The 21,309-nt window shown below is 55.5% G+C and overlaps 1 protein-coding gene across 4 annotated transcripts in view; it reads right to left on the bottom strand.

The window, feature by feature from the left end:
* The window catches only part of KSR2 (kinase suppressor of ras 2), a gene marked incomplete at its 3' end in the record, with an annotated part of 403,959 nt that overhangs the window by 298,710 nt on the left and 83,940 nt on the right, over positions 1-21,309 (bottom strand). For all 4 annotated transcript variants that reach the window (XM_079151534.1, XM_079151533.1, XM_079151531.1 and 1 more), the window contains one exon: positions 18,328-18,478. In XM_079151534.1, coding sequence (XP_079007660.1) covers positions 18,328-18,478 — 151 coding nt within the window. The remainder of the gene's footprint in view (positions 1-18,327; positions 18,479-21,309) is intronic.

Here is a 21,309-nt window from a genome sequence, read left to right as displayed (position 1 = left end):
TTTCTGTAAAAGGCAGGGTAGTAAATATTTCCTCTTTGTAGCCAGGTGGTCTCTGTTGCCACAGCTCAATCCTGCCACAGGGAGGCGCGAAAGCAGCTATGGTCATATGTAAATGAGTGGGCGTGGCTATGCACCAATAAAACTTTATGTAAAAAAGAAAGCAGTCAGACCAGACTTGGCCCAGAGGTCATAGTTTGCTGTTCCCTGAATTGGGCTATCTAATACATTTTATTTTATTTTTATTTTTATTTAGATTTTTCTTGGGGGGGGGGAGAGTACCAGGGATTGAACTCAGGGGCACTCCACCACTGAGCCACCTCCCCAGCCCTATTTTGCATTTTATTTAGAGACAGGGTCTCACTGAGTTGCTTAGGGCCTCAATTTTGCTGAGGCTGGCTTTGAACTCACGATCCTCCTGCCTCAGCCTCCAGAGCTGCTGGAATGACAGGCATGTGCCACCACAACCGGCTTATCTAATGCACTTTAAAGTGACATGAAGCAGATGGGCTCCATCTTAGCAAGCCATCCTCGATTTTCCCTGTACAAATATCTGGCAAGGTTGGAAGAGAGAAGAAACCTTAAGAAGAAAGAGAGAGAGGGAGAGGAGGAGGATATGCCATCTCCTAAGAAAGCCCAAACAGTTTAAAAACTGATTAAAAAGATCTTGTCAGAACTCCCTCGGAACTCGAGGCCTGAAGGCAGACACGGAGAGAACAAGATTCAGGCTCCAAGTTCGTGACAGATTCCTCTAAGGGGACAGATGTGACTCAGCCCCGCACTTGAGATTACAGAGGACACAGTACTGTTTGGACATTACTGTTTTATTATTATTATTATCACTAACGCTGTCATTTCTATTGATAAATTCTGCCCTAACCGATATCTTGGGAAAGAAAGAAAACAGAAGAGAAAATTAGCTCCAGGGAAAAGCCACAGTCAAAGGAATTTAATTAAATAAATAGATGTCTTGATTCTAACAGAAAGGAAATGTGATATGTCCCCAAATCCCACTTCCTCCACAGCCCTGTCTCCTGGGGAACTGGCAAAGCAGGAGAAGTCCAAACTCTTCCCCCGGAGCGGGAGACGCTGATGTTATCATCAAGATGCTCCTGGTGCGTTAAATCACGTCCATCCAGGCAGAACCGGCTTCCTTGGCCCGTCCTACCCTCTGTCGGTCAATGTGTTTGAAAAGAAATGCCGGATTCTTTCTTAGCTCTGTCTTTCTGCATCCCACTCCTTGGCGGACCAGATCTCTTCAGGAGAGCGGCAGGCTGTCCTTCCTGAGAGAAGCTGCACGCTGTCCACGCTGGCCAACGCCCCCCCACCCAGCCCGTCTCCCCAGATGCAGCCGAGACACCCAGGGCCTGTCTTCTCTGCCTCCTTCAGAGCTGCTCTTGTGTCACTTTGGCAGCTGAACCTCCGTCTTCGTCTATAAATTGGGGGCAAGAACATCAGGTACTCAATCCACCCGGGAGACTGGAGAAATGAAGGGTGGACGGGTTTCTGAAGATCAGATAGGTGAAGACACAAAATTGTCATCATTATTGCCCCAGAATGACAACTGCAGGGTCCCATTATCAGGCCTCCACAGTTGCTCCACTCCAGACATTTGTATATTTGACCTCACCGAATCCTCAGGACAACCCCCAAAAGGTATCATGTGAATTTTCAGACCCAGAAGTGATGGTTCAGAGAAGTAAATTAACTTGCCAAAGGCCACACAGTAAGTGCCTCACATAGTACCAAGAATACAGCAGGCAGTTAATGAGTGCTGATTAAGTTGGAATGCACAGGTGAATTGCACACCACAATGTAGTGGTCTCTAGATCATCGTAACCTCCATAGAAAGCTGACCTGGGTCGGTTTGTCAGGGAGCATCATTAAAGATCCTTGAGGACTTTTCCTATCAAATTTGGATAGGAAACTTCTGTCTGCGTAGAAAAATTTCCAGGAAGGAAACCAGAGAATTCATTTCACCAGGGAGGGTCCCCTTCTTTGCTAATAGTCATAGATAGTGTGGGTACTGCAGTGCCAGGGACCATCAACAAGAGAAGCAAAGGTGGTTTGTTGAGCACATACTACATGCCAGGGCTGGGCCAGCTCACTGCACCTGGGCCCCAGGCACACGGGCAGTGCTCATGCCAGACTCAGAGTCCATGCCCAGTATCAGCAAGCCTGAGGCAGGGCTGGCATCTCGGGTGCAGTCTGTGCTTCGGAGAACCCTAGGGACAAGGCTCCCATTAAGACTGTAGGCCTGGTCCCCAACTCCCCGTCACCTCACTTTTTCCTGCTCCTCACCAACTGCCTGGCCACAGCCTCAGCCAGGTCCATCCTCCTCTCTGAACCCTCTCTCTTCTCTTTTTTACAAAAGACAGGGCAACCTCTGCCCTACAAAGTTGCTGCAAGAACTCCGGGGAAAGGCTGGCACACCATGCATCTGGCTCATTGCGAACAAGAGCCAAGGCCTGGTGCGTGGAAGGGGCAGAGATAAACATCTGGGCAGATCCCGGACAGGAATGGAGTTTAAATCCTCCTTCCCCACATCCACTGTCACCATGAACACTGAGAAAAGACCGCAGGACACCAAGCTCTCTCCACAAAGATACTTCAAACCCCTCCGTCCCCACCTTTCCTGGGCCCAGCCTGCGGTCAGAATTCCCCTGGGCGAAAATTCCAGCATCCTGAGGTAGAACTGGCGCCCCCAGGGAAGCCGTAGGACGATGCCCGGGATCCGAGGTGGAATAATTTCCCTTGACTTCTTTTTCATCCTCTGACCCAATGGTCAGATGAGAGGACTGCAGATGCTGTTGGGTCAGGTTCTGGCGTTTTCTGCATCCTTCTTCCCAAAACCGAAACAAGAAGCTAGCAAAATCCCAGCAGACCTTCCCTGGGCAGGTACGGGACCGATCTCCACGTGGAAAAGTCTGCAGGCAGCTTTTACCCCACACGACAACCCCCCAAAAAAGATATTGAAAACAAAACATTTTGAGCTTGGAGGATTTGGAAGAAAAAGAATCCTGGGCAGATTTGCAACTTGGCATGTGGTGGGCAAAAGAAAACGCCAGGGTCAAGCCGGGAAGCCAGCAAAGGAGCCACACAGAGTGAGGAGCACACACTTGATGGTCTTTCCCCAGGGAAACGTCCTCGCTGGGGCTGTGGGAGGTGCCCCGGGCTGTGACAACCGCGTGAGTAAGTCACTCCCTGCTGATTCTACAGGATCTGAGTTGAGACCCGAATCACGAGAAGGAGCTGCCCGCCCATCGCGTGTCCCAGGCAGGAGGGACAGTGCAGGGGTAGAGGTTCATTTGCAGTGTTCAAAGAATCCCAAGGCAGGTGCCACCAAGGGGACGTGGTGGCCAGAAGAGCAACAGTTGGGAGCCGGGGGCTAAGCCCCAGGGCCACCTTCCAAGGACTGGGTGTGGCTACTGAGGTCGACCCCCTGGCTGGGCGAGAACATCCCACCTGAGAGGCAGAGAGAGAGCCACGGGCTCAGCGACCACCTTTCCTGTCCCTGGGCACCATGTGGACTCAGGCCACGTGGCCGCCAGGCCCCAAGGCAGAGGAGAGGAGGCTGAGCGGGGACCCTGCAGCCTGGGCTCCGCCCTCCAGCGCCTCCTTCCCGGGAGACCAGAAGCTGTGTATCTGCGACCCTGATGGGAGTTTAACGAGGTGTGGGGGAGGGGGAGAGGCGGCCGCGGGTCTGCGCATGCGCACGCGAGCGGAGGGCCGGGGGACACCCAGGCTCGGCTCTTATCTGCTTCCCGGTAACGTCACTAAAGACCCCCAGGAAAAGCTCGCTCCGGGCAGAGCAGGCCCAACCCCGGCTCAGCCGTGGGTCTCTGAGCCTTTTACGGAACCTCAGTCTCGGGCCGAGAAGTGGACGCTGTCACCATCCCTGTCATGGTCAGCACCAGGGCCGGAGCAGCTAGGTGCCAGGTGCTCCCAGAAGCCAAGTCGTGGCTGTCACCCCAGCGAGTCTGTCCCAGGGGGCATTTGATGAGGCCAGGAGGCTCTTTTCCCGGGAAGCTGGGGGTTGTGGCCAGAGTGAGCCAGCGAGGCCCCAGCCACTGAGCTACACCTCTGACCCCAGGGGAGTCTTCCATGTCCCCACGGAGGGGAGAAGGGCGGGTGCTACTGGCATCTGGTGGGGAGAGGCCAGAGATGCTGCTCAATGTCCTGCAAAGTGCAGCACAGCCCCGGCCAGTCACCAGCCCCCCAGTGTCAAGAGTGCGCAGGCTGAGAAGCCCCGGGAGAGACCTGTGCACTAACAGGACACCTGCGACCCGGGCTGAGATGCGGTGACCTGCCATCAGATGGAAAGAACAGACAGTGGTAGCTGCTCCTCGGCAGGGTGTCCCCACCCCCACTCCTGCACAGCAGCAGAAGGCGCCTCGGGAAGGTCCCTGGCCTATAAGCCCTCTCGCTAGAAACAACTCCCTTCGGGGAAACAACCTATGTTTCTATAAAAGACCGTGGGACACTTGTCCCTGCTTCTCGAATATGTTACAGAAGACTGTGAGTGGCCGATTGATCGATGCCTGTTTTTCTGTTTCGGAACACCGAAAGGGGTCCAAACGCTGCCCCCCACTCCCTACCCATCTCAGGGACAGGAGCTCCGTCCAGTTCAGGGGCTCCCCTGACGAGCCGGGCCGGGCTGTGGGTCAGCCGTCCACACCATGCTGGGGTGCGCTTCACCAGCTCTGGGTTCTCGAGATCCTTCAGCCCCTGAGGATCTGCTTCTAGCTAGAAGCGAGCAAGGGGCAAGCCTTGTCCTGCAGTTACTAGGGAACGGGGAGAGACAGCTTGGCCATTCTCTCCGGGTCGCATGATCTGCTGCAGTTGGCTCCAGCCAGGAGCAGCCAGGAGCAGCCAAGAGCCAGACAAAGGTCCTGCTCAGACGGTGAAGGCGCCCCAGACAGAGGCAAGGTTGCAAAGGATCGGGCCCCTTGCGAAGGCCAGAGGCTCACATCCCAGGCTCAGAACTCGCACGCCTCCTGGCCGGGGCAGCTGGAAAAAGAAGCCAGGACCTCGGCCCCTGGCCGAACATGGCCGGTGGCTTTTTTTTTTTTTCTTTTCAATCTTTGTGCTGGGCTAAGATGTCAACCGGCCCTGAAGCAAGCTGGCACTCTCCCCACGTCTCCCAAGAGGAGGAAGCCGCTGCCCAGACTTTCCATCTCTTTGGCCCTTCCTGCCCCCACTGGTTCCGAGCTGACACCCGCCTTCTCCATTGGTCTCTGTCCCTCATCTTCTCCTCCTAGTTGGTTTTGCAGCAAAGCAGGGAGACCAACACAGGCTCTTCACGGCAATGAACACCCAAGGACGGCACGCGGAGCTGGTCCCCCTCTGAGCAGTGGGCAGGAGCCAGGACTCTGCTCCCACACGAGCCCGGGGCAGCTGCAGGCTGGGGTCAGCCAGGGAAAGAGACTCAGGGATGGGCCTGGCTTCAGCCTGCCTGGCAGAAAGAGGTGCACCACTCGACTGAGACGAGCTGCCTGCGTAGCTGGGCCCGGCCTTTCTCGACTGGTCTGGAAGTTGATGGGGTGAGTCTGAGCCTCCTGCCGGTTCGCACAGTATCATCTCTTCTGAGTTGAGGACGCTTATCAGGCAGCGCCTCCTGGTGGCCACCAGCAGCACTGCACCATCCAAAGCGGCCCCACTCGGGCGGGATGCAAAGAAATCTAGGGAGGAAAATTCATCTGGGTGACTGCAGCCGACCAGCTGTTTGATCCTGACTTTTCCAAGGCGGAGGGCTAGAGCTTAGAGCGAAGACAGTCCTGCCCCTCGGTTCTTCCCTCTAGCGTGATAATGAAGGCAGAAGGCCTTGGGAAGGTCGCATTTGGAAAACCATTCTGGTATCCGCTCACCAAGCCGGAGCCCCTCATTTCTCCTCCACAAAGTTCCAGACGAAGCAGGGGAACCAAAAGGGTCTCCCGCCCTCCCACTCGGGAGCTGAGTGGGAGCTGTGGATGAGGAGAATCCCACTGGAAGGTGGCACGCATCAGCCCAGAGATCCCGGGACTCCCAAACGCAAGGATCTGGGACTTGGTGTACCTGGCACTTCAGGGACAGCCACAGGAGGCCCCCCGCCCTCCAAGAACCCACAACCTGGTGGGGAACAGACAAGAAGTCAACATGGAGGATGCTGTTCAATGAAAGCACCTGTCTCAGATGAGACTGACATGGGTCTGAGCTCAGGCTCTGCACTTGCTGTGTGACCCTGGACAGGTTTCTTACCCTCTCTGGGTATGTCCACTCTTCCTGCTCTTTCTGCCTTACCATAGTAAGTGCTCCATAAATACCAGCTCCACGTAAATGCGGCACCCCTGGTACGAATATTAATCCACTCCATCATGGCGTTCCTCGCTGTTGATGCCTCCCCAACCTCTCCAAGAATTTACCGACCCCTGAAAGGAACTTTTCTTGACATTTACTGCCATCTCTCCTGGTTTAGAACATGTGCGCATTTTTTTTTAATTAACACTTATTATTTCTTGCTTGGTCTTTGACAAGGATTAGCACATTCTTCCTCTAAAGCTCCAGATAGTAGATATTTCCAGCTCCGGGGGCTACAGTCTCTGCCTCGCTACACAATTCTGATGTTGCAGTGTGAAAAAAGTCACAGATGAGAAGAAAACGTATAGGTGTAGCAGGGTCCCAATAAAACTTTATTTACAGAAGCAGGTGGAGGGCCAGATTCGGCCAGGGGAGAGAAGTTTACCCCACCGCTCTAGAGGAAGCCTCTCGGCACAGCTCACTCTCCTCCACAGCCCCATCCCGGCAGAAATGAGCTCCCCCCACCTCGGAGAGAGCACTTCCAAGCGGATGTGGAAGACTGAGGGGTCAAAGCACCGGCAGTGACCACGGCCCACGGAGCCACCCAGGATGGGAGCAGGTGCCAACAGGAAGGCTTCCCAGCAGGGGTGGCCTTTAAGTGGCCCCACCTTGAGGCTTCAGGAGTTGTATCAGCAGGGGACGGTTACTGCAGGGAGACGCAGTCCAGGAAGCTTTCACGGGTGCAGAGAGGAGGTGGAGTCAACCAGCAAGCCTGAGCACCCAGCCCCACCAGCTCGGGCAGCAGGGAGGAAAGTACCACAAGAGGTATAGACCAAGGAGGTGAACTGGGTCAGGAGGGACTATCTTCCTTTAAGCTTTTGTAAGTTACACGGCTTCTGGGTTCTGGCCCAGGAAGCCAGGCTGCAGATGAGCAGAAGAGAAATAGTGATCACCTCTAACCCAAGAACAACTTTTCCCAATTACCAACTTACAGTCTTGTACGAGAAGGGCCCGAGCTATTACCTGGAGAAGAAGAAAGCAATGTATGCGCTATCACTTGCATATTCCTTAGTATTTTAGACAATTGTGTCCCAAATAATAACATTCCCCCCATCCTCCTGCCACTTTCCCTCTACACACTCGCTAAACAGAGAAAACAAGCTCATGACCAAGGAAGCCCCGCCCTCTCTCAGAACCACGCTGGAACAGACAGACAGACGGACAGACAGACTCCACCCTGGGCTCCCGCTCGCTCTTCCCACCACCAGTGCGGTGGAGAGGCTGCGGGAGACCTCAGCACGCGGCCGGCTCCTGAACGACCTGTTCTGCAGGGGTACAATGTTGCCATTGGAACTTTACATGCAACCTGTAAACCATTTCTTTCTGCCTGGGTTCTGGAGTTTGGGGCTCAGTCCCTGCAAAACCAGCAAAGGCTGCCCTCCCAAGCTGAGCAGATGCGACACAGGGGACACTCACTGCTGCTCTCTTACTGGGAGAGCCTTGGTTTAACAGGTGCCAGACCAACCTGGGTGCGAACATTGCCTTTGACTCTCTGTGGCTGTGTGACCCAAGGCAAAGACTCTACCTCTCTGAGCCTCAGTTCTCTTACCAGAGTATAGAAATAATAATCGCATGGACCTTGTGAGGCTGCTGAGAGGGTTAAACGAGCCAATGCTGAGTGTCAATTCTCCAGCGCAGGACGTGACCCGCCACCGGGTGGTGGCTGTTACCACCCAGCGCTGTCATTCAGTCACTCAATGGTCACTTCCTACACTCCAACTTGGAGCCACAAATAGACAGCATCAGTTTAGACATGACAGAGACTGTGAAGGAAACAAGACAGAGTGACAGCCCACTGGAGGACACACCAACAGTCCCCTACTCAGGAGGCTGAGGCAGGGAGGGTCACTTGAGCCCGGGAGTTTAGGGCCGATCTGGGCAATGCAGGGAGGCCCCATCTCCAAAAAAGGAATTTTAAACAAAAAACCAGAGTAATGAGAAACAAGATAGAAACCAACGAAGATCAATTTGGAACTCTGAGACAGTGGCACCTCTGAGCGGAGACCAGGTGACAAGAAATCAGCCAGGGGAAGATTGGAGCGGCACATTCCAGGCAGAAGGAATGACTTGTGCAAAGGTCCTGGGGCAGGCTGTGTGAAGAAGAAGAGGATCAGGGTGGCTGGGTGTCATGAGCTCGTGAAAACACCAGGAGACCGGGTTTATTCCAAGAGGCAGCAGACCGTTTGGACCTGACTCAGCTCCCACCTGGCTTAGTGCACAGGGAACCCAGGATCCTTAGAGTCTAGGCCCTGCCAACCCTACAAGTTCAATGTCAACTCGGAGCCCAGTGCTGCTCAGCACTTGGCGGGGGCCAGGACTAAGGAACTCTGGCACGTCAGAGATGCCAGCAGGGAGCCAGGGCCTCCTTGCTCTCCCTGGGGACTTCCACAGGGGCCTCTGCTGCCTGCAGGAAGCTGGAGGTGGGCAAGAGAGGGACGAAGGGACCCGAGAGGAAGCAGGGCAGGAGGGCGGCCCAGCCTGCCCCAGGGTGCTTGCCCCAGAGGCTGGGGAGGAAGCGTCCGCCAGCCAGCAGCTCGTGGGGAGAGCACCTCTGTTCAGATCCAGCTTGGGGCGGAGGGAGGGGGGCGCCCAGCTTAAAAGATCAAGAGTCCGTCGGAGCTTGCCGCCATTTCTCTGTGGTGGTCACTTGGATTTGGGGCAACAGACTGGGTGCTGGGGTCCTGACCCTGCTTTCCCTCCATTGTCCCCTCCTCACGGCCACCTCTCCTTCCTGACACCAGCCCCTTGCTGACCAACGGTGACCTGAGCACAAGTCCCTCTTGACGGTCCTCCAACAGCCGGACACGCGGATGCCAAATGTCCCTGACAACCCAGGCCGGCTCACCCACGCCAGGGAGGGCCTGAGACCCGCCTCTGAGTCTTAAATGTCCCCTGAGGAACTTGTGTCTCGCCAGCACCTCCAGCTGTCACGTAAGGTCCCCTGGAGAACGTCCATATAAATGGCTTTCTTACTCACTCAGCGTGTGATCCTGAGCTGGGGAAGGCGGCATGGGGTTCCCCAGGAGACAGCCCTGCCTCCTGCCATCCATGTGGGGCGCCACTTGGAAGCTCCAGCTCACTCAGGCTCCAGGTGACCGCAGCCCACGCCACCCGCCCAAGGAGCAGCGGATGTCCCCAGCTGAGCCCCGCCAAGCTGGGGAACCATGAGACACCAAAGCAGTTGCTTTAAGCCACTAAGTTTTGGAGTGGCCTGTCACACAGCAGTGGGTCACCAGACACGCACCGCGGCTCAGCCCTTAAGAATGCTTTGGGGGTCTTCACGACCCGTTTCCCTGCTCCAACCCCTGTTCCTCCTGATCTTCTCCGGTCTGGTCCCTTCCTGTCATTCAAGTCTCAGTTTTAACGTCACCTCCCCAGCTCAGACGTCCACCTGGCTGAGCTGCAGTCCCTGGCTTCGGTCAAGGGCTGACGGGGCCTTGCTGGGGAGGTCATCTGTCGGTGTGATCAGAGTCCCTAATCTGCTGCTCTTTATTAGGGTGACCATCCCCAGTGACCTCAGGCTGATTCGACCCGTGGCAAGGTCTGAGGCTGCCCTGCAGAAATGGAAGTTCCCTTCTCGGACGGCAACTTCAGTCATGCCCAAAGTTTCCAGACCTCCCCGGCAGCCCGCCCTGCAGATTTGAGCGCTCCGGGTCCCTCCCCACCCACCCCAGCACATAGGCCAAGGCCTGGCAGTAAGTCTCCTGATAGGTCCGTCCCGTCCCTCCCGCGGGACCCTGACAGCCCGCCAGCCGCCCCCCAAGGCGGACTTCATTTTACTTCTCTGCATAAAACTCCCCACCGCCAGTTAGTGCTGGTCTTATCTGGGATTTCTCCAACCTAGTCCAGAGCAGCACTGTCCGGCAGAACTCTCTGGAATGGCAGACATGTTCTAGAACTGTGCTGTACCCGCAGGGGCCCGGGGGCAGCGTGGCTGGGGACATGGGCTCTGTGGATGCAGACGGGCATTTTTAACTTCATTTGATTTTAATGAGTGGACGTTGAACTCGACACACAGATGCCCGCTGGACAGCCCAGGGCTAGAACACGGGTCCATGGGCGCGGGCTCCCCATCACGGCCCCCCAGGTCCCCGACGGAGACTAAAACAGAGCAAGCGGATGAGCCAGTGGCCCCAGAGCCCCACTGGGGACGGGTTTCTGTCACGGGGGAGCAAAAGTCCTAATGGGGTGTGAGGGACTCTCGAGAAGCCACAGGAGGGGACAGGTTGAGCATGAACCAGGGAACGGACAGACGTCATGCCGGAACACATGGACAAGGCCTGGGGAGGGGGCGGCTCGGCCTGCGCCCGCCCAGCCAGCACCAAGTCGGAAGGGACTGGAACAATAGGGCAATCAGGACCCGCTCCTATGCTTTGTTCACTCAAAGGAAGACTTTGTCGCGGAAGGCGGGCTCTGGGGGCTTCATTCAAAGCCCGAACTGGGAGGAGGCCAAGGACCGCCGGAGGCTGTCCTATTTTGGGGCCACTCTGCATCCTGTTTTCCTCCTGGCTGCCAGTCCCCCCTGGATGCTCAGGAGAAGGCGCCTCAGGAGGCCGTGGGTGCAGGCAGGTCCCCCTAATCTCGGGTCTCTCTGCTGCGGTCACCTGGGCCTCCTGAAGGATGGCCGGGCACCTCTCCCGATCCGGGCCACCCTCTACCCTGGCTGCATGGCAGAAGAACCCGTTAGGGTTTGGATCTGGAATGTTCCCCAAAGGCTGACAGGCAGCAGGGACTGGAGGTGGGGATGGGGGGAGCGACTGGTCAGGAGGGCTCTGGCCCCATCGATGGAGTCACGTCACCTGGTGCACCAGGGCGTCTCTTGACCCTGGCCCTGCGCCCACCTCTCTGGCTGCCAAGGCGCTCGGCTCTGTTCCACCAAATCCCTCAGCCTGGTCACAGGCCCAGAGCAGCGGCGTCGGCCAGCCAGGGCTGAAGCCTCCGGGCCCAGTGCCGAAACCAGACGTCCCTCCTTGAAGTCGTTCTCCTGGGGACTCTGCCCCAGCACTGGAAAGGGGACTAACACAGGGCCCTTCGGCTCCCAGCCCTGCAGAGGCAGCTCCTGGCCTGGCCCCAGTGGGAGCTGGCCGGCCCACCTGCCCCACTCAGGCCTCCTCTGCTGACCCCGGCAGGCCCGGCTCTGGTCTCCCTGTGCCCGGGGCGCCCCGCTCTCTCCTGCCACAGGGACCCCTCAGGCCAGTCACTGGGAGACGTCCTCTTCCCCGGGTCTCAGCTCAGCCCTGGAGCCCCTGGAGAGCCCCTCCCGGCACAGTGCCAGGCAGGCAGCCGGGGCTGGAGGACAGGGACGGGGCAGGGCAGAGCGTCCACCACCTCCACGGAGGGTTTGTCCTTGGGAAACTGAAAACGTAAATGACCAGGAGTCATCAGGCTGCGAGCAATGGAAACGGCCGGAAGAAGAGTGGAGAGAAAGGAGGGAGGGCGGGAGAGGGGAAGGAAGCCCCCGCCGGGCTGCCCCCGGAAGGTGGCCGGGAGCCGGGGAGGAGGGTCCGGGAGGGACCCGCTGTGCTCGGCCCGCTCTCCAGTCCTGGCCGGAGGGAGGCGGCCCAAGGCCAGGACACAGCCTCCCAGCTGCCGCATCCACGACCCCGGATCTGGGCTCCGCAGGGGCCACGGGGGCAAACAGGGCAGGGGGCAGGGAACGTGGCCCGGGGTTCCTTCCTCACGATGGGTTGGCCAGGGAAGGGCGGCCAATGGAGGACATGGCCAACAGAGGGGAGGGGCTGAAGAAGCAGCAGCGTTGAGGGAGACGGTGGCTCGATGGCTCGGGTGGACGGCCACGGCTGGGAGCTGAAGGAGAAGGGCGGAAGCCGGGCCCCGATGGCCTGCATGCGGCTCTGCCGAAGCTCTTGGGGGAGAACAAACCCCAAGGTGCCGGGGGTGGAGGGGGGGCCTTGGAAGGTGATGAGGTCTCAAAGGGATTAATGTCCTTGCAAAAGAGGCCCCAGAAAGCCACCATTCCCTCCTGCCTAGTGACGGACACAAGGCACCAACTGTGAGGCCTTCGCCAGACACCAAATCTGCCGGCACCACGTCCCCAGACCGCAGAGCTCTGGGACCTGGGGGCAGCGCGTGTCTGTTGCTGAAGGCTCGTTAGAGCAGCTAAAGGGAGGTCACGGAACGAGAGAGGGGGCAGGGAGGAGGCGGGCGGGGAAGGCTAGCGGACCCTGGGGACAGAGGTGACAGTTGGGTGATGGTTGTGATGACAGTGATGGTGATATGGTGAGTGACAGTCGTAAGGTTATGGTCGTCATGGTGATGGGGTGGTCATGGTGATGATGGTGATGGTGATGGTGATGGTGGTGGTGATGGTGGTGATGGTGGTGATGGTGGTGGTGGTGGTGATGGTGGTGGTGGTGATGGTGATGGTGATGGTGGTGGTGATGGTGATGGTGATGGTGGTGGTGATGGTGATGGTGATGGTGATGGTGGTGATGATGGTGATGGTGGTGATGGTGGTGATGGTGGTGATGGTGATGGTGGTGATGGTGATGGTGGTGATGGTGGTGATGGTGGTGATGGTGATGGTGATGGTGATGATGGTGGTGGTGGTGGTGGTGGTGGTGGTGGTGATGGTGATGGTGGTGGTGGTGATGGTGATGGTGATGGTGGTGGTGGTGGTGGTGGTGGTGGTGGTGGTGATGGTGATGGTGGTGGTGGTGATGGTGATGGTGATGGTGATGGTGGTGGTGATGGTGGTGATGGTGATGGTGGTGGTGGTGATGGTGGTGGTGGTGGTGGTGATGGTGATGGTGGTGGTGGTGATGGTGATGGTGATGATGGTGGTGATGGTGGTGGTGGTGATGGTGGTGGTGGTGGTGGTGATGGTGATGGTGGTGGTGGTGATGGTGATGGTGATGGTGATGGTGGTGGTGGTGATGGTGATGGTGGTGATGGTGATGGTGATGATGGTGGTGATGGTGGTGGTGGTGATGGTGATGGTGATGGTGATGGTGATGGTGATGGTGATGATGGTGGTGATGGTGGTGATGGTGATGGTGGTGATGGTGGTGGTGGTGATGGTGGTGATGGTGATGGTGGTGATGGTGATGGTGGTGATGGTGATGGTGATGATGGTGGTGATGGTGGTGATGGTGGTGATGGTGATGGTGGTGGTGGTGATGGTGGTGGTGGTGATGGTGGTGATGGTGGTGATGGTGATGGTGATGATGGTGGTGATGGTGGTGGTGGTGATGGTGATGGTGGTGGTGGTGATGGTGATGGTGATGGTGATGGTGATGATGGTGGTGATGGTGGTGGTGGTGATGGTGATGGTGGTGATGGTGATGGTGATGATGGTGGTGATGGTGGTGATGGTGATGGTGGTGGTGGTGATGGTGATGGTGATGATGGTGGTGGTGGTGGTGATGGTGATGGTGGTGGTGGTGATGGTGATGGTGATGGTGGTGATGGTGGTGATGGTGGTGATGGTGATGGTGGTGGTGGTGATGGTGGTGATGGTGATGGTGATGATGGTGGTGATGGTGGTGATGGTGGTGATGGTGGTGGTGGTGATGGTGATGGTGATGGTGATGATGGTGGTGATGGTGGTGATGGTGATGGTGGCAATGATGGCAGGGATGACAATAAGAACTCCCATGTATCTAATTCAGCCCAGGTCCTTCGATTTTCCCACATCATCTCAGGCAACCAGAGACACAGAGGAGAGCATCATCCCCCCACTGCTTGGGAAACTAAGCACCGTCATCAGAATCACACAGCTAAGAGGTGGCAAGGCCAGAATGGGAACCCACGTTTGTCAGACTCCAGATTCTGTGCTGTCAGCAGAGGATTAAGGACCAAGAAGGAGAAGGCAGTGACGTGGGCGGGGCTTGCTTACCCGCCCCATTCAATGGAGCTTAATCCTCTATCACCTGTCCCCTCCCCTGGGAACACATCTGGGCACCATGTGCAGTGCTGGGCACAGCACCTCACGGGGCCTTCAGCACGTTGAGTTAAGGGAGGTTTCTGGTTTCAGGATGCAGCAGAGAGACAAGGAAAGGCGCGGGGACCTTGACTGGAACCCCGAGCTTGCCAAATGACCATTCTCTGGAGTCAGGCAAGGCTGACTTAAGAATCGCTGAGAAGGGAACAAAGAGTGAGGACCCCTTACCTCTGGGGCTCCTTGGCACTAGAAAACAGAGATCTCCCAGAAGCCAGAGACAAAATGAAGGTTACTGATGTCTCTAAAACCAAGCCGTCCCCAGCCCTGAGAGGAGAGAGACCCACCTGCTTGGCCCGGCGCAGGCAGCCTTGCCTCCCGTGAGTTTCTCGAGACAACCGGCATTCCTTCAGTCACTTCCCAGACACGCACAGAGGGCCAGGGTGCCCGGCCAGGTCCCGGAGTTAGGATCTCTGACCTCATCCCTCCTGCTCTGCCTGGACAGCAGGATCCAGGAGGAGTACAGCTTGACCCTCAAGACACAGGTCTGGTGGGAAAGATGCTAGTTTATTCCCTAGTTTGAGATCACGTTTTTGGTTAGGGTGAAGGGCAGGAAACTGATGGAACCGTCCAGTTCCGGAGATGGTTAGAAGCTTCAAGGAACGGATTATAATCATTGAGGGAAGAAGAGAATTTGAAAAAGGAAGGATCCTTCCAGGGCGGCCCGCTGCTGCCCCCTGGTGGAGACTCGCAGCAAGCGCAGGCTGCCCCTCTCCCGGCGCCTCAATTGGGGTGGGCGGGGCGCTGAGGGTGAGGGGGCGGGGCAACAGGGGCGCCTGCTGGAAGCAGGGTCACAGCCAGGTGAAACGGCCACAGGTACGGTCAGATGGTGCTGGAAGCTGTCATCCATTCATCCATTCACTCGGCAAGGCACAGAGGCCTTGGGCACACGCATGCCCAGTAGGTTGAGGGGGAACCAAGGGGGCCTGTGCGGCTGGAATTCGATGCTCTAGGCTGAGGTCAGTACGAGATGAGGCTGCCAGAGGCCCGTGCAGGCCTTATGGGTCCCTGGACGCATGTGGCCTCAGACAGCTGGTCCCCCAGCCTTGTGGAGGGCTTTGAGCAGGACCCGGATGAGGACAAGGACCAACGGGGAAGGGAAGGGAATTCTAGGAGGAAGGTGAGCAGGCGAAGAGAAGGCCAGGCCTTGGCTAAGTCGCTCTAAGGAATTTGTGGATTCACCGGACACCCAGGGCTTGAGGGGGAGAGGGAACCGTGGGGCCCCAGTGGGGACCCGACCCCGGGGGCCCTGCAGCCCCTGAGGAAGGCAGCCTGCTTTAAGCCACCGTGGGGTCTCACGGGCGGGGTGAGGAGGACCGTGCACTTACTTAAAAATACTTATCGAATCCCCGCTGTGCGCTAGCTATTGACCTGTCACCCTGGCAGAGATGCTAAGGTACCCGCCCCTCCAGCAGCTTCCAGCCCAGTGGCAGAGAGGCATCCAAGAAGAAGAAGCCACTCCTCCAAAAGGTGGAAATTAACTTGTGGCGAACACCTGAGGAAGAGCAGAGGTGACATCTGATGGCAAGGAGACACACAGCCCAGGACAATCCCTTCCCAGCAAGCCCGAGTGAGGCTGACCTCAGCCCTCCGTGCCACAGGAATTGGGGAAAATGGGGTCATTGCTTTTGAGAACCCAAGTCCTGGCTCCAAGGCTGGCCCCTCAGCAGGTCCTGACACACTGAATCGTCACTGCCGAGGTGGAGGCAGGGGGATCCATGAGCTCAGTGTCTCTTCAGACCATGGATCACAACCCGTGAGTGTCGTGTGACATGAGAGCAGCAGGTCATTGCCAGCATTTGGCCAAGGATATGCAATAAAATGGGAAAGAATTTAAAATATCCCATCATGCATGGGTACTGTGGGTACTGTCAGCAAACACACCTCGGTCGGTTGGGTACAGGTATGTGTGCCTACATGTGTATGTGTGTGTGTGTAGGTGTGGGGCTGGAATAGTTTGTCAATTTTTTGTTTGTTTGGTTTGTTTGGTTGTTGTTGTTGTTTTTTTGTTTTGTTTTGTTTTGTTTTGCCACACAGCTTGATCCAAAAAAGGTGCAAAGAAGTTGATGAGGGCATCCCAAGGTCTCATCCTGTCCAGATGTCACTAAGGATGAGTGTTTGTTCCTCGGAGAGCTGACAAAAGCCTGTCTCTGGCAGAACCGGGGCCAGCTCTGCTTTTAGGGACTTTGCCAAGCTCCACAGCATGACTCCAGTGAGAAATTCAAACTCTAAAAGGCAAGGAAGGAGCTAGTCACCTCCGATGCTCACTGCCACACATTCAGAGGGCGGGGGCGGGGAGGAGGGGTAGGCACCCAGAAGCATGGATTTCCTGGAAAACGAGACGGCAGTGCTAGCCAGAAGCTTAAAATGCGTCCATCTTTGCTGCGGGACCTGAGTGCTCTGAATTCACTCGACAGGAACAGCCACAGAGATGCCGAGGATGGCACTGCTTATGATAGGGAAAAATACGGATGTGACCTACATTTCCAAAATCACTTCCCGGTTCCTCAAATACAGAGGGTTTGGGGGGCGGGGGGTTAGTGTTCAGGCAAAGTAGGAAATACATTTACTGACAAAGGAAGATGATGTGATATTGAAACTTCCTGCAGTTTCTCAAAGGAGAGGAAGGCTTCTCACCACAGGTGGAGCGGGGAAGTCACCTTGAAGCAGGTCTGCAGGCACCGAGTGATGGAGAGGCATCTCTTCCCCATACTAATGTCGGGTGAGTCAACAGCATGGGGCTCCAGGTACCCAACAGCAGGCCCAGATGGTTAGGCAGCCAGGGGCACCTCTGCCTTCCAGGGAACACCGGAAAAGAGCTCAAGACAGTGCCGTTTGTCAGGACTGGGAGTGGGGGAATGTTACTGATATGTGCTGGGAAGAGATCAGGGATGCTGCTGAACAGCATCCTCCAACACAGGACAGCCCTCAACGGACATTTTGATGTAACTACAGCCTGGATCAGGATCTGCTGGCAAGAAAGACAGAAAGGGCATGCGGCAGGGGGATCTGGGCCAAGGACCTGTTTCCTTATGTTCTGTTTGGTTCAGGGCTGGATCCCGCCCCGCTTCTGGCACATGAGAGTCACTCAATAAACACTAACGTGGTGCGTGTTGAATCACTACAAGGGTGTCCATGACCAAGCAGTCACTGGACGCTGCAGGACTGGTGTTCGACAGTGACACCTTGTGGCGGAAACCAGAACGACAGCGCTGGAGGCCAATAACACTTCTCTGCCTGGTATTTGCAGAGCTGAGCTCTAGGAGGCAAAGAGTCCCAGACGCGTGGGAAAACCATGACTACCGAGGGAGGCTGGAGGCCTGAAGGAAATGATGTGTGATGTTATGCTAAAGAGAGAAACAGGGCTGGGGAGATAGCTCAGCTGGTACAGTGCTTGCCTCGCAATCACAAGGCCCTGAGTTCAATCCCCAGTACCACCAAAAAAAAAGAGAGAGAAACAGCTGTCTGATCAACTAACTGGAAAGATCCAGGAGAGATGAACATGTATGTGGACCCTAAACTGTTAAGCAAGTCACAGATTGTCTTATAGGTTACAAAAAAAAAAAAAAAGCAAATTTCAAAAGAGTATGTTTAAATAATCCTAATGTTTAGAAAAAAGTATACATATAGCCATTTGTTAGGAAGAATCATACCAAAAATTATGCCAAAACGACATCAGGTCCCTACAGGACGGGACTACCAGGAATGCACAGCATTTATATAAAAAAATAAGTAGCTAGACATTGACCCAAAATACAGTGGCACTTCAGAATATCTATGGTAAAATAAAGACCCTGGTCTCCCAGGCACACTCAGGACCTCCGTTATCCAGAATCAGACGCCCTACAACCTCCGCGTGTCCTCCTCTGGCAGAAGTTCAAACTCAAGACCCACCCAGTTCGCCTCTCCCAGCCCACAAACCCCAGGCGCCTCTGTGCCCTGATCCAGGGTTGACTGTGTGGCCCTGGCCTGCGCAGGAATCTCCAGGGATGGTCGCAGACGCCCCGGGATGCGTCTCTGCACTGCGTGCGGCTCACCTGACATGTGCACGTTCCTGAGACAGGAGAGCGAGGCGTTGAGGCGCGCACACTCCTCCCGGTTGGCTCCGTACTTCTCCACGGTCTCACACACCTGCTCGTCGGTCATCTCCAGGAGGTCCTCCAGGCTCAGCTGGCCTGGGGAGATTTCCTAGGAGCGGGGACAGAGAAGGTCAGTAGGGCACCGTGGGGCCTCCATGCCGCCCTCTAGTGGTGCCCGGTGCAAATGCCTTGCCAAGATCTGGGAATCTGGGGTCAGACGGGCTTGGGTTTGAATCTCAGGTTGGCCACTCACTCAGACAAGTTTCTTACCTCTCTGAGCCTCACTTTTCTCACCTATAAAACAGGATCCTAAGCGTATACACTGGGTGAGCACCCACATATGCTTAATCTTCGGTCAGTACTCTGCACAGCACTAATTATCTGCCTGTCTCCCCAGCCGACTTCTGAACTCCTATCAAGCAGGGCCCCGTTTCATTCTGCTTGACTTAGCCGGCAGGAACTCCATCAATTCCCGCGTGAACCCAGAACAAGCCCTCTCCCAGCTGCCCTCGACTCTCGGAATCCTCTGGACCCCAGACCCAGGGTCTAGGGTGCTTACTGGGTCTTCAGGAACCCCAGGAGCAAAGGGCCTGGAAGTCTGTGGGTGGCTCCAGGCTGGAAATGTAACCGGAGTTGTGTTTGAGCACCATGGGGCAGGGCTTTGCGTCCTGTGGCCCAGGGGTAAGGCTGGGGCATTGTGGGGTGCAGGAAGGGAAAACTCTGAACAGATGGGCTGGCAATAGAAAAAGGAAGCAGGATTCCCAAATGAAATATGATGGAGGTGTCCTTCTCCCCAAAGCCCTGTAAGCAAACATCCCCAAAATTGTCAAACTTCTGAACTTGCACATCTATAAGTACATGCATGTGTGTGTTCCTTCATTCATAGCACTAAATGGTAGTTAATGGTTTTACACATTATAATTTCAATAAGACGTTTAAGTCTCTGGATGCCTGAGCGATATTGTGGACGCTTGCTGCCCTCTTGTGGCCACACCTGTGTATTACAGCAAAATGCAAATCTTCGCTTGAATTTGCGACTGGAAAGAGGGAACTGCATCAACACGCGTAAATATGATCCCAAAAAAGCTTCGGAACAAAAGCCGAAGACCAAGCAGTGCCTTTCCGTCCAGTGTTCTGAGCCAGGGGACAGAGGACAGAGAAGGATAACTTGGAAGTGTTCTTAAATAGAGACATGTTGCAGGTAAGCCCCGCTTCAACACAGGTGAGGACCCAGGGTCTGAAGGCACGGGATGAATCACAGCAGAGGGGATGACCCACAACACAGAAAGAGCACCCTCTTCGCTGCAGGGCTCACTGTGCACTTTAATCCTCCGATTTAAAAATACATGTATATTCAATTTGCACTGAAATTTAGAATTATAAAAAAGGGTAAAATATTTCTTCTGACACTTAACATGAAGAAAGTCTTAATGAACCTGGGCGAAGGGGGTAGATGCACTTATGTTTGACGATGATCATAATGATGATCATGAAAATAATAGCAGCTGGGATGGTGGCGCCCTGTTTGAAGCATTTTACATGGAGTTTCTTTTAAGGTCACAAAGATAACATAACTGTGGGTCGCTTCTAATCACCATTTGCAGACTGGGATGCTAAAATGCAGAGAAGTTAGATCACCTGCCCTAGGTCACACAGCGAGTGGGGTGGATTCAAGAGCTGAACTGGGCCATCTCACTTCAATGCTTTCTCCCAAGGCCCGTCCCGCCCCAGGAGAGGACCTCTGGTGGACACACGCGTGAACTGCAGGCAGAGAGCCGAACTTCAGCCCCGTCCCGGCCCCTGCCTGGAGACTTGGACTCACTCAGCTGATCAGAGACTAGGGTAAGAGCAGACACCCCGGTGCCCGAGAGTTAGGTAAATGCCAATGAGCAAAGTCGGGAGCTGGGGGGAGCCTCAGGGACCCACAGGCCGGAGATGGAGGATTCAGGTAGTATGGTGAGCAATTCTGATTTGGGCCTTTTTATTCATTGATTTATTTTTACCCAGGGCCTCACCCATACGAAGCAGGCTCTACCACTGGGCTACACTCCCAGCCCTGCGATTTGGGTTTTTTTAGGCAGACCCTTTCAGCTTTCAAACATTGGTTCCAAAAAAAAAACTTTTAGAGCAGTAATCATCTCAAACAAAAAGTACCTGCCCATCCAATTCGGCTTGAGGGTCATTGGTCCTACACACACACACACACATGCACACACATGGAAGAACAAGGACACTTGATAATGAAGTGCTCCCCAAAGTCTCTGATCAAGGTGCAGCCGGCCATGGAATTAGCACGTGCTGTTTGCACTCTCACGTATTTGTGAGCAGCCCCTCCTGGCCTCCTGGGACTGGAATAAGCGAACCAGAATCGTGCACGGCCTGGTGAGAGGTGCAAGATGTGGGGAGGGGGTGAGGAATACGGGGTGCTGCGTGGAGCTCCGGATGTTAGAGCTGGTCGCAGGAGATGCTTGCCCAAGAGGACCAGATCTAAACCAGGCAAAGCCACTTCCAGCAGGCAGGAAGGGGCTCCTGGAGACAGGCCTTTTGGTCCCACAGGCAGGGGTGAATGCCCTCTTCCGCTCAGCTCAGGAAGGTTATAGCAAGGGAACATGAGCGGAAAGCATGGTGCTTCCCACCTAAGATACTGCTACCGTCTGAGCTCCATTCTTTTGCCAGCCCCTCCCACTCACTGGCTGGACAAGTCACCTCACCTCTGAGCCTCATTATGGGGATAATGACCATACCTACTCAGAAGGTCACTGAGAGGAGTCTGAATAGTCTCAACAGCTGAAATTCTTCATACACAGCCCTTAGTCCAAACCCTGGCACTGGACATTCAGTGGCCTAAGCTGGTTTTATAGGAATGACCAGTCGCTGGAAAGAACAAGTTCCTGGGATCCCAGAGGGTAGAGATCCCTCTATTCTTGGGAGCTTCAGGAT

The sequence above is a fragment of the Sciurus vulgaris genome (assembly GCF_902686455.1).
Source record: "Sciurus vulgaris genome assembly, chromosome: 8".
Taxonomy (NCBI): Eukaryota; Metazoa; Chordata; class Mammalia; order Rodentia; family Sciuridae; genus Sciurus; species Sciurus vulgaris.
Note: the sequence above shows the minus strand (reverse complement) of the source record. Positions and strands in the feature narration are given on the sequence as shown.